We start from the raw sequence: 16,928 nt of genomic DNA, 5'->3' as shown, positions 1-16,928 counted from the left end.
TTTTATTTTTTGATTACCTTCCTGCTTGGCCGTTTCTCTTGCCCTGTGGTACCGGCTTGGTGCTGTGCCTCAGGGAATGTTCTTGTGCCTTTGGTGGCACTGGTTTTCGCTGGATGGCTTTCGTTCTTGTCCTGCCTCTGCTCCATGTTACCTTTGGTGGTGGCCTTGTCGGTTGTCTGTCTCTGGGTCTGGTCCTACCAGGGTCGCATGGGGTTGGTTGGGGGCGTGCTGGTGTCCTCTACCTCTGCGGCTGGGTCTCCGGTCCCCCTGGGTCGCCCTGGTCGCTTGGGCTCTGTGGGGGGTGTTCTGCCTATCATGTCTGGGATGGTGCTATACTTGATCGAGGCTGCTCTGTCCTGTGCTCTGGGGTTTGGTTGGTATCTTCTGCGTCCCCTCCTCAACCGGCTGGTCCTGTGTGCGACTGGTTCCCGTCTGGGTCCTTGGATGTTGTGGATCCTTCTCCCGCCTCTGGCAATGCATGTGGCTCCGGGGTGGTGAGCGTTCGGGCCATGGGTCGCTGGACTCCTGTGCTGGTCGGCAGGGTTCTCCTCTTTTCCTGCTGGGCGGGGACTGTGGGTTTCTTTCCTTGGTGTTCCCGGCCCTCCCGGTTGGGCTTGTCCTTTGGTCCCGGGGTAGGGGTTGGTGCTGTGAGTGGCGTACGGTACTCGTGCTTGTTGTGTATGCATTGTGATTATGGCTTTGTTCGCTATGGTGCTGCCCTGCTGGCAGTTGCTTGTCGGTTGCCTGTGAGGCCTGCCGTTGGCGGTCTCTTCTCGGCCCTCCTTATTCCTTCTGCGCTGTGTTGGTCCTGTATGGTTTCAGGTTCCTCTACGCGCTCAATTAGTGTCAGGGGCTTTCACTTCTGTGCTGCGCGTCCCTCTCTTCCTCCAGTGGCTTTGCTTCTTGCTAGGGGTCGCCCCTTTTCTCTGGTTGTGCTGTTTGACTCTGTCCTGGCCGCACTGCTTGGTGGGTCTGTTGTTCTACTTGGCTGCTGCTGTGGTGCTGGCTGGCCTGTTCTCTGCTTCTTCTGTGCCCTCCTTGGTGGGGGGTTTTGTGGAGTTCGTGGCGGCGGTTCGTGGTGGCTGGGTGTCGCCACCTTGGGCCCTCTGCTTGCCTTGCCCTGGTTGGGGCATCCTGCCTGTCTCACATGCCTATCACTGCGGCCCCTCCGAGGTCTCCAATGTGGGTGCCTCCTCCTTCTTTCGGGGGGGGGGGGGGGGGGTAGCGGTTTTGTTGTTTTTTTCGTCCTGGCTTGCTGCCTCCTTGTCTGGGTGCCTTGCCCTGTTGGGTCCCTGTCACTACTGTCTGGTCGGATCCCTGGCAGTGGGTGGTTGTCTTTGGCGTCTTCTCCTCTGTGGCAGCAGTCCGTTTCTATTGGCGAGACCCTGTGTGCTGTGGGTCTTAGGTACTGGGTTGGCTTGGTGCGGGTTCCTCCGGTGCCTGTCTACGGTTCCTGCTGGGTGTCTCTCTCTGCAGGACTGGGTGTCCTGTTTGCTTGCCCTGTGCACCATCTGCTGGGTTCCTGTTGGTGGGGCTCGGGTCTGTGGCCCGCTCCATTTTATTGCTGGGGCTGGGGTGTCCGACGGCTTTGTGCCCGTCCTGGTTCTCCTGTGGGCCTGCTCCTGGATTCGGCCCGTTCCATTCCGTGTGTTGGCTCTTTGGGCGGTCTTTCCGTGGGCCCTGCCTGGCGGTTTTTGGCATGCCCTGGGTTTTGGGGACGCTTCTCTCCGCTTCCCTGTCGCTGCTTCTTTTCTGCGGTTCTCAGTGGGGGACGCCCATTTTCTGTGTTGCGTCCTTCCCCTTCAGCCTCGGGCCTTCGCCCTGGGTCTTCCCACTTGTCCGGACACTCTCATGGCTCTCCTTCAGGTGGCGGAAGTTTTCCTTTGTCCTTCTCTGGTCAGCCTCTTGTGGCATGCGGCTGGGGTGTCTTTTTGCTCGGTCCGTTTGGGAGGTCCTTGGTGGTTCTTCAGGTGATCATTTTTTTGGTGACCCGGGGAGTGCCTTCTCTGGACCCCTCTCGGGGCGCGGTGTTTGTTGTGGCGCTTCTTCGGACTGTGCTCCGCCCGGCCCCTTGTCCAGCGGGTGCCTGGTCTCTCTTCCTGGGTTCGGGCCTTGTGGACTCGGGGGCTCCTCTGGTGTGTCGTGTGGCTGCAGGTGCTGGGGTGCCCGGCTTCTACAGTGTTTCTGGTTCCCTGGGCTTGTTTTCTTCTTCTCTTCTCAGCCTGTCCCTCTGGCTCCTGTTGGGTTGGTCTCCGGGGTCTGTTGTCCCTGCTGCCCTTGTCTGTCATCCACGGGGGGGCTCTCCTGGTGGCTCGACCGCTGTTGCCTTCTGGCTGGGTGTTCGCTGGCTCCTCCGGCTCCACTTGTGGTGGCTTCGGTCACCAGCCTGTTCGGGGCTTGGCTGGGTTCGGTTTGGGTTCCAGTTTTAGTTCCTGCTGCTCTCCCGGGGGTCCACTTGCTGGCGGCTGTTGAGGCGTTTGGGCTTGCCCTGGTGCCCTTCCAGGACTCTCTGCGGGTCTGTGGGTGTTGGCTCTGTCTGGCATTCCGGTGGCGTTGTCCTCTGCAGCGTCCATGGTGGGTCCAGGTTCTGGTCCTTGTTCCTTGGTTGCCTGCGTCCTGTTTGTGTGGACTCTGGTCTGGGTGCTGGGGCTGTCGGCTCTCTGCCTCGGTGGGTGACCTGTGTGCTGGCAGTTCTGTTATGCTGGGTCCTTCCTTCCTCCTGGGTTTTCTCTCTCCTTCCCTGTTTCTGGCCTGTTGGTGGGTCATTGGGGCCTCCCTGAGGTGATCCTGTTTGTGGCTCCGGGGTCGGCCTGTGTGGCTCAGTTCTGGTCTCTGAACTGGGGTCCCGGGTCTTTGGGGGGGGGGGCAGCGTCTGGCCGACTCCTAGGCCTCTGGGTTGTATGTGTGCCTCCCCCTTTCCCTGTCCTGCCTTTCCGCTGCTGGGGCTTTTCTGGTGCAGGCTCTGTGGGTCTGTGCTCGGGGGTTGTTGGTTGCCACATTTGGCTTTGGGCTCCTTGTTTTCCTCTCCAGTCCGGGTTGTGTATCGCTCGGTGGAGGTTCCTTCTGGTGGCTCCATGCCCTTTCGAGTTTTGTGCCCTTCCCCTGGGTTCTGTGCGGGGTTTGCGCCTGCTGCCTGGCGGTTGTGCAGCTGGACTTGCCTGTGTTGGGGGTTCCTGTCCGGTTGGCGGTGGCTTGCGGGCTTCCCCTCGGTGCTCCTCTTGGTTGTCCTGTGCTTGGTGTTTGCTGGCCTTTTTGGACTGGTGTTCTGCTCTGGGTGTTATTCCCATGGTGCTGGCCTCCTTTTGGTGTGGAGGTTCACTCCAGCTGGGGTTCTGCTGGGGTTGTCGGTGGCCTCTCTGCGGGTGCAGTGGGTGACTTTCCAGCTTCTTGGTGCTCCTGGCTTCCTTGCGTGTTGCCTGGATCTTTTTTCCGGTCTGGTGTGTTTTTTCCCCGCCCTGTCGGGTCCTTCCCTTCAGGGTCTTTGCTGCTGGTTTTGGATGTCCTGTCCGGTCCTCCCTTTGGGCCCCTTGTGGGTCTTGGGGTGTGGCTTTTGCCTTTTGGGCCTTGTTTTTTGGTTGCCGCCACCTCTGCGGGGCGCTTGGGCCCTGTCTTGGACGTTTCCCTTCTGGCTGGGCTGTTCGGGTCTGTTGATTTTGGGTCCCGTTCCATCCTTTGTCCCTTCCGGTGGCTCGGCGTTTTGGCTCTGTCACTGGTTGGCTTTGCCTGTGTTCTGTCCTGCTCCTTTCTTGGCTGTGGAGTCTCATTTGCTCAGTTTGGCTGTCCAGCATCTTTTGCTGTGGTGCCTGCTGGTTGTGGAGTCCTTCCAGGTGGAGGTCTCTTTGTCTGTTCGCTGTGGTCCGACTCTGGTGCTGTTTGCCTTCCTGGTTGTTGGTTTCGGTCCGCAATCTTGGGGGTCTTGGGGGGTGGTTCCTCGTGTGGGGGTTTGGAACACGGAGTCTTGTCCTATTTGCAAGGCCTGGGATGTTGATCTTCTGTGTTTGGGGGCACTGTTTTGTGTTCTTTGTCACTCAGTTGTCCATCTCTGTTTTCTTCTGCTTGCATTGTCCTCAATCGTACTGACGGAAGGCGAGGGAGGGACGTGAGGTAATGCATCCATTTCTAACGATAATGGCATTACTCCTAGTCCTACTCCCTTGCCTTCCTTCGAGGACCCTCCCTCCCGGTGCGGTTCAACTGAGTGCTAACTTGGCTTGTTTGTGTACAGGTGCAGATGGGGGCGGCAGAGTTTTTATGCTGGGGGTGGGTCTGGGTGGGAGGCGGGGCCTCAATCGTACTGAAGGAAGGCGAGGGAGTAGGACTAGGAGTAATGCCATTATCGTTAGAGATGGATGCATTTTAGCCCTCATTACCTTCAAAAGTGGATCATTGCTTATCCCACACAGTGACCTTTACAGTTTTGAGGAGGCCAGGAGGGCAGATCCCTTGTTTCTACAGCCTCCATATGGCAGACACCTTGCATCGATTGTAACACCAAGATATTTATGTCTGTTCTTTTGAGATCTTATTGCCACTAATATTCCAACCACCTGCCTTGTTGGTTTTTCTGCCCATAATTAGGATCTTGGTTTTCCTTAAGTTGACTTCCAGGCCGTTTGGGTTGGAGTAAGAGTGCAAAGAATTTAGCAACTGCTGCAATACAACTCTCTCATAACTAAGCAGAACTAGATCATCTGCATAAAGCAAGTTGTTGATGTGTTCACCCCCAATCTTCAGGGTGTGGCTGTTTGTGTTGTTGAGTGCAGTGGGCAGATCGGAGCTGTATATGTGGAAAAGTAATGAGGCCAACACACACCCCTGCTTAACTCCCTGTGAGGTGGTAATTTTCCAAGACACACGTCACATTGCCCAATTAAAAACGGATCCATGTGTAAGTGTGTAGTTGTATGATTGCCTCAAGGAGGCTCTGCAGGATACAACAATTCTTTAACTGTTTCTACAGCTCCCCGGGGATGCAGTTGAATGCTGCCCTGAAATCCACAAAGCAGCAGAACAGCTTGGTGCGAGATGTGTTCTCACTCTTTGATGATAAGGATATTGCTAACAAGCTTTTTGTGGTGCCATACTTCTCTGTAAGCTGTGTTTGATAAATCAGGATGAGACCGTTGCCGCAGCGCCTCCAGGAGATGACTGGCAAAGAATTTTGCTTCATTGTCCAGAAGTGCAATCAGCTTTTAATTACTGGGGTCGGATTTGGAGCTGCCTTTATGGACATGTTGAATGATGGAAACACGCACAAGTCCAGAATCAATTAGCTCTTTAGACAAATATTCAAATAGTGGTGTGAGTTTGCTGGCCCAAAAGGATGTTTCCTGCTTGAGGAGGGCCTGTGTAAGACCATTCGGTCCTGGGATCCCATCACTTCTGGCCGTTCTGCTGGTGCATCAAAAAAGACAGATCTTTGGTAGGGGACGATGAACCCTCTGAACCTCGAAAACTGGCAAGGCTGGAGGCCACCAAAGTACTTGTGAAGCAAGGCTCGCTTCTTTGCTGTGTACCAAAGCAGTCTGAGCTTTCTGCAGAATCACTGGATGTGACAGGTCTTGTCAGAAAGGATGAGCAGTTGGACTCAGAGATGTTAGCCCTGCTAGCCCTGGCTGGTCAATTCACTTGCCAATTGATCATGGACCTGACGTCTCGGAGTTTCTCATTTTGCTCTCGTACAAGAACAGGTAACCGTGTCTGGTCTTCTCAGCCCATACAGCTTGCTTGAGGCATTTTTGTTCTAGCTTAGACTCACACATTAGCTTTTTACACCCAGGATTCATGGAGGCTGCTCTCAGAGAGGTGTTCAAGGCCTTCTTCAAACTTGCAATCACAGCGGTAGGAGGGAACAGTCTGAGGTGAGCGGAGGCTGTGTGTTAACTACCCTTGTGCATTAATATTTCACAAATAACTATGTGGTAAAACTGATCCATTTAGCAATTGTAGACTGTTGTAATGAAACGAGGATCCGGCTCCAGGGTAACTTAAGATGGTATTCATTCAAGAAGTAGGTTCAAGGTGAAAGGTACAAAGAGTCCCACCTGCCTTCCTGCTGCTCAGCCCATACTCCAACTGCCAGCCTCACTCATCCAATATTCCACAGCATCATCACGCACCAACATTCCACACCACACTCACACAGGCAGAGCAGCAGGTACAACAGAGATGTATTTTAAGTAACAACCCCACTTAAAAATCTAAGACACTCAACCATGATTTTTCCATGGGAATCCTCCCTCCATTTGAGCCATTTGAGATTGTCAGTGAAAGCTCCTTTGCTGGAGGCGCAGTCAGGTGCCTGTTGTTCCATGCTGGTGTTCAATCTCATGACTTTGGGATGATGGTCACACTTGGGGCCCTATGCCTTTACTTTCCACAAGGTTAAACCTTTCAACCAGCTGACATCACAAATTCAATAGCATTGGAATCACAGTGAAGCAGATTTCGCCCCACCGTAATGACAGAGAGGAATACGTTTGCAAACCATTAAGGTTTATTAGCAAATTAGTAAAGCTTCCATTTCAAATCGAGCCAAGCATGAACAAGAATTCATCTGAATACAGCATATATGGGTATGAGACAAATAATTAAATTTAGTAAATAAGTATATTGCATTATTAAAGCCAATATGCAAATCAAAACGAAGTCTCGTAGAGGAAAAAACCTTAGTGCCAAAGTAAGGTTGTGAGTAGGTCTGGGAATTCAAAAGCAGCAGGTGCCAGCTAAAGTAGCATCCCATGAAGAACCAAATAAAGGTTCTGATTAGAATGAAAAGCAATGTGCTTGCTCTTGAGAGCAACTCTAGGAGCAGAAAAACAAGGAGCATCGGTTTTAAGAGAAGAGAAAGGGCGTTCACCCACAAACGTTGACAGGGACAAGTGATCTATCTAACATATTTCACCCAGTTAAAACATAACACTTCATTCAAAGGATACATTCTACAGATTCCCACCAGGTAGGGAACATCAAAATCCCAAGTTTTTCCTGCACTTGGTGTCAGCCTCTTTCTCACAAGCCAGCTGCTGCTATTACTGTAACCTTCACAATATCTCACAAAGGAGTATTCTCACCTCTTTAGTTTCCCATCCCGTGCAGATGCTGAAAATCACTGCCCAACCAACTAATTACTACTCTAAGACGTTCAAACTGTAAGCTAACTAAGAACAATATTTCTAAATGTGAACGCGATGACTGGTGCCTGAAACAGAAAAAGTCGTATACACAAAAAGCAGAAATACAATGCTCATTTTAAAATGGAGCGAGGCACCTAGGTCAACTCACGATGATGCTAAGAAGCACATATAGCAACTAAAGTTAACCAGAATATGCATTCATCCAGGTTACTTAACCTACATGTAAAACAAAGGGTAGACTAATGTATGAAATAATGTGTGAATTCTGAATAGGTCAAGTGTAAACCACATGTAAAGCACGAGAGCAGAGGTTATGTGGGTTACAAATTCACATTTCAATAATCCCAAATAAATGAAACTGACACTGTGTCATCATCTGACGATTCAGCTGAGGGAGTCAAATGTAGTTCATTATTCATGATATTCCACGTCTGCTGAAAATTAATCTTCTGCTGCAACAGCAGTCTAGAGACGGATGCTTTATTTAGAGCTTGGTGTATGCGATAGATAGCCTGTTATAAATCAGGCTGATATCCCATCTGTCGTATTATAGGTGCTTTACACCCCATGGCCCCGTAATACGGCGGACGGGAGAGCCATCACACTTGTGACACCGAATTCCATCCCCAAACTCTAAATAAGGCCTTGTCTTCCATGTGAGCTTCTAGTTTGATTACAAATCCTTACTACCCACAGTATAACCTGCGCATAATCCGCATAGAACACATCTTTAGTTAAAAGTCAAGACATTTGTCTACAGTATTTTAACTTGGATTCCTAAAACGTAAAGCTAAAAATGACAAAATCCCTCTTATTATATTAAGCCCTGCTTTAACAATATATTTTAGACTCTAGCCCAGAACCGAGATTTTTCAGACATGTTTGAAACATGACCCATTTTCACTCAATATTTAGTGCACTAAAATAAATATTTATATAAAGCGTAGAAAAATAGTACCCTGCGTACCAAATCAAAGACTTCCAGAATCCTTCTGCTGCCTTTTGGCTAGGTTTGCACCATACAAGAACCACACACATCTATGTATATACAAACTGGGGCCCTCATTTATGGGGATTTGGCATAGGGCAGTGCCTCGAGTCACCTTGCTGCGCTGCGCTGCCCTACGCCAAAGTGAAAGAGCGTGAATGCACCGTATTTTTTCAATATGATGCATTCTTGTCCTTTCCACCGGCTCCCTTTCTGCAGCGAGCACCAACGTTGGCACTTTTACACCAAGGTGCAAGGGTGCCTGTGTTGTCGGCAGGATTGTTTTTGTGCAGGAAGGAGCACAAAGGCGTCTTCCTCTTTCTATGTGAAAGAGGAAAAAACAAGAAAAAATAGAGATATTTCTCCTTGTTGCGCCTCACCTCGGGAGACGCAAGATTTTGAAGCATTCCCAGTTCTACAAGTTCTTGTAAATCTGGGAATGCGTCAAAAACCATGGGAATTGCGTGGGAACACCCACCGCAATGCCAATGAAACACCTCCCTTTTGCAGAGTAAGGTGATGCAGCAATTTGCGTCGCCTTGGTCAAGATATATGAGAAGACTCAAAGCGGCTTTACACAGCTTCATAAATGTGACTCAGAGCCTTGCATCACACATGTACCACTTTACGTAATGCAAACGTTACGCAAGGCTCTCATAAAAATGCCTCTCGATAGACTGAAAAGTCATTATTTAATTTGCGCATGTATCAGAGCTCCACTCACAACAGTGCAGGTAGACATTTTATAATTAGTCCTGGCAATTCTTTTTCACATGAGCAAAATCTTACCGAAATTTTTGCACATCGCAAAAATTCATGAGTTTACAGGTGCAAGATTTTGTGTTATTTTTCACAGAGGAGATTGGGTTGAATAAAAAGTGTGTTGCAGAAAAATGAAAGCCTTCCCAAGAGTCATTTTCTTCTCAAACCAGTCTACTAACAGTATCTCGTGTGAAGTTTAAAACCGTGGTATACCTTCATATGCTATTTTCAAGCAAAATGCCGGCACTTACATTTCAGAAAAGGTCATCTAACTTGCCCAGCGCCAGCGCAGGCACCCTTGCGCAATATTGCAAAGGTGCCTGCACTGCAGGGATGATTGTTCATGTGCAGGAAGGGACACCTTCTTGCACATAGGCAATCTTTATAGGCGACTTGCTGTTTCCATTTGTGCTGCAGCACACATGGAAAGAGCAAAATACGAAGAGAAATAAAACATTTCTCCTTGCATCGCCTGCTTAAGACCAGATATTCTCTGGCAATATTTTTGACACTGCCCCATACCTTGTAAATATGGGGCAGTGTCAAAAAGCAGTGGGTGTTGCAGTGGAAAGCCTACTGCAACACCCATTGCACACCCATTTCACGGTAAGTGCTGTGTGAATAGGGGTATTATTTACAAGGTGGCTTTAAGCCAAGTCAAGTGGCTTAAAGTCACCTTGTATATAAGGCAAACAAATTAATGCCACCAGAACTCCGGAAAAAGTGACTTTCTGGTGGCGTTAACTCCTTGCAAATATGCACGAACACGTTTCTGATCTACAAACCCTTTTAAAGACCCAGCTTTCTCTTCCATCTAGTTGCTCTACTCTACACCTACTAATGACCTCATACATCACTATACTGTTACTTTTTTATCCTGATGACCCTACATGTGTTTTAACTCCTGTCCCACTCATGCCCTCTCCTCTACTATCACTTGATAAAGACCCCTAACTTTATTGTTGCTTTGTCTTTGCCACATTGCCATGCTGTCTCATCACAACCACTTCCCTTTCATCCCTCCACTGATAATGCCCTCTCCTTGCACTTGCACGGATTTATCGCTTAACCTTGTGAATTTGAAGAGCCAAATAAAACTTGCAGAATCCTTTCTCCTTTTACAGTTCTCTCTCTTAACAATGTGAATTCTAAGACTCAAATAACACATGCATTGTAATAGACCTAGCTCGATAACGTCAGGCACTAAACAATTGTATGTGGGCTATGTATCTCTTTTCTGTCACCCTTAGTGTCATCACTCCAGCAAAACTACAACTAAGGTAGACAAGAACATATATGTGAGCATGCATGTGTGCACAAGCACAGCTAGTGATCAGTGGTGCCACGTAGTATACAACTCACTACGCTCTCGGGGCTGGGTAGCACATTTCAGGTTGCTGGAACCCATGAGGTGACTTTCCCTTAAAACCGCACAATTCCAAACACACAGGGACGTGTCCAAACGCAGGCCCTGCCTCGCTGCTTCCACAAATCAATTTACTACAGTCAAATTAACTCACACTGTCACTATTAAGTACACGTATTGGAATTAGGCCCCTCTGTATATTATTCCAAATGGGCAGCCATGTTTCCTGATGTGTTCACACAGCTAGAACAGTTGATCAAGAGGCAAATGTATTAGCAAACAAATCTTTAAGTGAGGACAATCACCGGCCTCTTTAACTGAGGGTAATCACCGGCCACCTGAGAAACCTAGGGAGACTGAGATAGATTGAGCATCGAATAACCCAGAAGTAAGTAGTTTATTTGCCATGTTATTCTCCTCATCGGTTTGAAATGTTAGATAGGAAAATTCTCACATGTTGCTTGGCAACTGAAAAATGAACAGTTATTTTTACAAGAAGGCAGTGGGAAGACAGAGGTCACTTTATGACGCCCCCGAAATGAAGAGTCTGCTGTATCTAGATCCATGATGTACCTAAAAAACACAACTTGCAAGCGTTCGTTTACTTAAGGATCCCTGCGGCATGAGGAGAAAGTCTGTACCATTCACCATTTCATGACTTTCCAGATGGATTCCCCCATCTCATCTTCTCTCCCCACTTCTGCTTCTATTTTCAAAACTATTATTGAAATTAGGGCATGGTCTTTTTCATGGTCTGGTCTACCCACTTGCTTCTACTAGTACATCAAACTACTCCTTAAATAGTGCTAGTTTCTCCTGCCATGCACCGTTTTAGGGCCTGATGTAGGAGCCCTAATACCGGTCGGTAACGGCCGAATTCTACCGTTACCGAACAGTATTAGGGTTTTCTGATGTAGGGGGCCTATATTTTACCGAATCTGTAAATTTACCGAATTGGTAAATTTACAGAATCTGTAAAATACCGAATCGGTATATTTACCGATTTGGTAAATCCATATGTAGGTGACACTCCTAAGAGTGCCACAGGCCCTTAAGAGTCGGTATTTTACCACCCAATCCGATTGGGTGGTAAAATACCAAATTCAGGTGTGCATGCACATCTGTACATGCACACCTGTACCATGTGACACACAGACATGGCCTTAGGGCATGTGTGTGTGCCACATGTCACACAAGCCTGTACTTGGGGTGCTAGAGGGTGTCAAAGTGACACCCCCTGCACCCTTGCAGGATTCGGTATCCTATGGGCTTCAAGGCCCATAGGAATCAATGGGCAATACCGATTCGGTATTTACCGAACCGGTAAATAACGAATGTTAACGATTCAGGAATTCAAAATTCAAAATGAGCTACAGCTCCCTCCTTCTAATTTACCGATTCATAAATACCGAATCGGTAAAATTCGGTATTTATGAGTCGGTAAATTAGAGTTACCTACCTCTAGCCGTAAGTTCGTTCCTATCCCGTCCTGTCCAAAAAGGTTGTATGTGATTTCATGGAAAAACGATTCCATGGAATACTATTACTGAGAAGCCATTTCATCTAAACTGTTTAAGGGACATTTTCAGAATAAATGGCATTTACTTGTTCGTAGAAAGCAATTCATAGAAAGTCTTTTTAGTCAAAATTGGCTTTTTTATTATGCGTAAATGCAATGGTTGGTGGTCTTAATTTCAGAAACATTTTTGTTTGAGATATTCATTTCAGTACTTTACTTCAGAGGATAATATTTCATATGTACATCATCTACATTGTCAGACTATTACTTCAAATGCTTTTAAGTCTGTGACCCATTACCACCTGTAAACAAACATCCATCTCTGACCCCTCACAACCCGTAAACACCATTGATCCCTATCCTCTAAAACCCCTCACTACACCTAAGCAACACTCACACCCGAAGCTTAAAAGCTGCTTTTACCTCAAAAATCCACCAGCCCGGACCCTAAAATCACTCACTAAACCTACCCTAACCATTCCTGAAACCTAAAACACCTTTCTACACCTAAACCCTACCCATCTCATACCCCTTAAAACACCTCAGAATACCCATTCTCCACCCTTTATTGAACTCTAAAAAGTCTCACCACCCTTAAACCCCAGCCATTCATGACCCATAGGAATTTATCACCCTTAACTACTCATCCATGAGCCACAAAAACCCCTTCCTGCATCTAATCACCACCCAACCCTGAATCCTTAAAGCCCCTCACCACCCTAAACTCTACCCCATCCTGAACCCCAAAAACTCTTAAACAGCCCTCGCGCTCCCCATAATTGTACCTTAAAAAACTGTCACTAGTCCTAAACTCCAACCATCCAGGAACCCTAAAACCTCTTGACACCCATACACTACACTCGTCCTGGATATCTAAAAACACCTCACACACCTAAACACCTCTCATCCGTGAACCCTAAAAAGCCCTCACCACCCTTGTACTCTACCCATATCTGAACCCTAAAAACCCCATGATATGCCCTAACGCCAATTATTCCTGGCCTCTAAGAACCCTGTCATCATCCTAAACATGATCCATCACTGAGCCCAAAATCCCCACAGTTTTCCTAGACTCCACCCATGCTTAATGTCATTTTGGATTTTATTTAAAACGATCTTTCCTTTAACATGTGAAATGTTTCCTTTAATTTTGGATTATTTGGTATTTTCTTAGAATTGTCTTTCCCTAAAATTGGCTTTCCATGATTTGGTTTCCTCTAATATAGTGTATATGTTTTAGTTTTTGTATGAAATCACGTACTATCATCAAAAAATGCATAAAGCACTAATGAATCCGCCAGAGGGCATCAAACAGTTAATATTAATGTTAGTAGCAGAAAACACTAATATACTTCTATAGACCTTAAGGATATTGTTATTCATAAAGATGAAAAAAGACTGCTCCTGGTCTCCAGATTGTAGTGGAAGGCTATTCTACCTGTTAGTACTCATTTCATATCGGGAACACTTGTTCTAGAACCCTACCGCCAAGGAAAGGAGGTACAATCGAAGCTGGATTTTAGAATACCCAGGGGTACAACATTTAAAAAATAAAAGTCTGAAGGATATCCAGGCTTTGCCTGAAGTCAGATCAATTATCATCTTTCCTCTCACCATATTGGTTCATTATTTCAAAAGGAAGTTATCACTGGATCTTGCCTACATCATTAACTTCTTTGCTATTTGATCATAGTACTATGCCAAATACACACTGGGGTTTCTTCCTTTCCTCAGTCTATTTTTTCTGATCCTTTTCTGAATGCATTTTCCTTCTATGTGTGCAGAATAGCCTTGAATACAGACACTATGTAAAGGTGAATATATGATAAAGATAAGGAACAGAAGGTATAAATTATTAGCATGGTTTTTACTTTCGTGTTAATTCTATTTCTCAAATTTTCTAGAGGAAAATGTTGAATCTGGAGGAGACTTCACTGGTTACATGTCTATACTGGAAGGTTTTCCATTACCACTGAACTCTAAGGCAGATTCGTGTAGATAGGATGTCAGTGATGCCTACGAGTTGCAGCTAAGTAGAATGTCAGTAGTAAACAGTGGACTCTGTCTTTCCTGCAAACAACACATTGGGTTACAAATGATTGTGGATACAATGGGTCATGGTACCTAGACCATTTTGTTGGTTGTTTAACCTGCGCAAAAGGTGCATTGTGAGTTATAAGCTTCCTCCTCAATTTGGCCAAGAGAGATTGTCCTGTAAAACAAATTAAATACCCAAGTTTTTTACCTTGTGTTGCTCTCTTGGCTTGACAGATGCTCCTGCTTGAGATGTAGAATCTCCTGTTGTTTCTCCTTCAATGACTCATGTAATTTCTTCGTTTCTGACCTCTCCTGCTCCAGCTCAAACTCCATGTTCTTAAGTCTCGATCTTGATGATAAGAGGACTTCTCTCATCCGTTCCAGCTCCTTGAAGTGCTCTGTAGAATTTGAGTGTACTTTATAAAATGAGAATTAGAATATCTCATGCAAAGAGTATTGTACATTCATACCTCAATATAACTGTATCTAAAAATAGCTGTATCCCAAAGTACTTGCTTGACTATACTAGCTTGTCTAATTCGTATTGTGCTGCATTTGTGCATTTGGCACTCTGGTCTTGCCAGGGGAGTACTCTATTTCAATTGCTTTTCTTTGCACTTATCAGTTCAATATCTTTTGGTTTCTATAAATAATAATAGTTTATTTCTTATTGGGATCTTTCTACACAGTCTTGCTGTTTTTAGAACCTCTACTGTCTAAGAAAATTGGGGTATTAAGTGAGGGACGGTGAGTACTGTCTTAAGTAATAACCGCAGCCCTAAACCTAATTCACTAAATAACCTGAGATCACCCCCATGGTATCTATGGCACAGAGCGACACACTTAACATAGAGGCAATGTGTAAAGCATTTATGAAGTACTCAAACAGTAATAAAAATCCAATTGAATAAACAGCTATAGCTATACATTATTAAAGTTTAAATGTGAAAATAAAACCAAAATAAATTACGTCGGCATTTAGACAAAAATTAAGGCCAACCGTGATGGAGGGTGAGTCAGATGCAAAAACCAGGTTCAACCGGTCTGAGGCTTAACCTTTGGACTTAGTCTCTGTAATGAAAGTCAAAAATCCACATCAGGACAAGGCAGCAGGCTGTGGCTGAAAAGGGCTCCACACAGCCAGGCAGCTGCTGGACGAGGTCTTGGTAAAGCTGCTGATTTTTTGGTGTGAATGGTCGGAACAGGAAAAAGTTTAATATAGCACCCACAGGAGGTTCCTCGCTAGTCAGTTACTTTACTCGTTTTCACCTAGTGAAGATTTCTAATCTTGGTGTCACTTGTTTGGAGCTCATCTTTTTTTCATGTGGCAAGGTTGCAGGATATAGCCAAAGTGGGTTCCACAAGACGAGATACGTTCTCTGCAAGCTCCCACTGAATCAAATTTGCTGCTGTGGAAAAGCTCAGAGTGGGAGAAACCTGAGTCTTTAACCCAGCAGCAGTCCTTGGAGAGACCCACTGGTCCTGGGTTTAACTGAGGGCAGATTCCTCAGGCCTTTAGGGCATCAGGGTGCTTGTCCTTCCAGTTGTCCATGGGTGCTGTTGTTGTCGCAGTCTTTTCGCTACTTTGGGATCATCTGCTATGAAAAACTGTCCTTTTCACTGATGTGCTTTTGCAAAAGGACTATTGTTTGGAAGTTATATACTAGATGAATCAACAGCTTATTTGATGATCATCATCGTTTTGATAAAGATATGATCTTCCTTATGCTGCAAGACAATCACCCTATATGACTGACAAATGGACTGAGTGGCCTGACCGATGAGGTGACCCAGGAGGTGTCACCTCGGAACTTGAGGATTATATGTGACAGAAAGAAGACAGATTGATGTTCTTTCTCAACAGACTAAGAGAGACATTATTCACTTCTAACTTTTTTGAACTTCCTTGTGGACACTATTGGATTTCCTTTGGCTGACTCATACCCTGTGTGGCCATTCCCAAACGTCTTTCCTACATGGGAGAGTACCTTTGAGCTGCTATGGCTCATGTCCCTTCCTGAACCTTTCCAGAGCTTTGGGAGTTACAGGCAATCAAAATAATTGATTTGATTATCCTGCTCACTCAAATCTCAAATGCCTGAGATTGATGTATTCATTCCTTTAAAAAGTTTGATATACCCTACTTTAGCTAAATCCTGTTCCTGTCTCTCCATGATTTGTCTCCAACAATTGACTGTGTATTTCAATTTTGGTATTAATGAGGGATGGGAATTCTAACCGAGAGATCTCTGGACAGCAAATATTAATGTTATTATTCTGCATAGCTTTAAAGGAATTAATGGTTTGCATGATTTTAGTTTGACTAAATTTCTTCAGGAGATTTGGTTTAGCTGTGATAATACTGTAATTGTATAATGCAGTACATAATAGTGATGAGTCATCACCCAGGAAATGTTTTCTTCGGCTTTAATGTAGTGGGTATCAATTTTGACCACCTCCAAAGCTGGCATGAACAACAGTCACTAAATAGAATTCAAACTTCAACAATAGACAGAACTCAACGGGCACGTGAAATTCCATAAAAGGGTTACAGAGCCACGGGGCAAAACCCAATAAATATAAACAGTATATAACACATCCTCTTTCCTTCTAAAGAAACAAAAAGGAAAAGTAAAAAAATAGCAAGCAACAATAACAACCACAATCTGAAAACAGAAAAATTATTAACAACGTTACACATATCAAACATCAGATTGTACAAAATCTTTCAAAAAGGTGGAGGGCCTGCATTCCCTAGCAGATCTCTTCTCACTGGTAAGACCTTGAACATGTGAAGGTCCATTGAGGGAATTCATACAAGCAGAGGAACAACGTTCCATAATATTCCTGCTCTCCACATCTACACCTTCGGTGTCCGAAGGCACCAGATGGGAATTTACACAATCACCATCACCCAATAACATGAAGCCACTTCTTCTGTCATCGTTCTCATCTCTGCACTCGCCTCCCTTCTGATACAAAGCCACTCTGTGATGATTCCACCTCTCACATTTCTCAAACAACACATGAAAGCTATAAACTGGTTTGATTTTGTATGGACCTCGAAATTTTGACAATCCTTTCACAAACCTCCCCGACTTGATATTTACCCAATCACCA

The 16,928-nt window shown here is 45.9% G+C and overlaps 1 protein-coding gene across 1 annotated transcript in view; it reads right to left on the bottom strand.

Moving 5' to 3' along the window:
• Positions 1-16,928, bottom strand: part of LOC147748891 (myomegalin-like) — a 1,575,921-nt gene that overhangs the window by 159,549 nt on the left and 1,399,444 nt on the right. Inside the window, exon 33 of the mRNA XM_086928761.1 lies at positions 14,017-14,206. Coding sequence (XP_086784887.1) covers positions 14,017-14,206 — 190 coding nt within the window. The remainder of the gene's footprint in view (positions 1-14,016; positions 14,207-16,928) is intronic.

The sequence above is a fragment of the Lissotriton vulgaris genome, chromosome 1_1, assembly GCF_964263255.1.
Source record: "Lissotriton vulgaris chromosome 1_1, aLisVul1.2, whole genome shotgun sequence".
NCBI lineage: Eukaryota > Metazoa > Chordata > Amphibia > Caudata > Salamandridae > Lissotriton > Lissotriton vulgaris.
The sequence above is the reverse complement of the archived record's forward strand: the minus strand, read 5'-3'. Positions and strand labels throughout refer to the sequence as shown.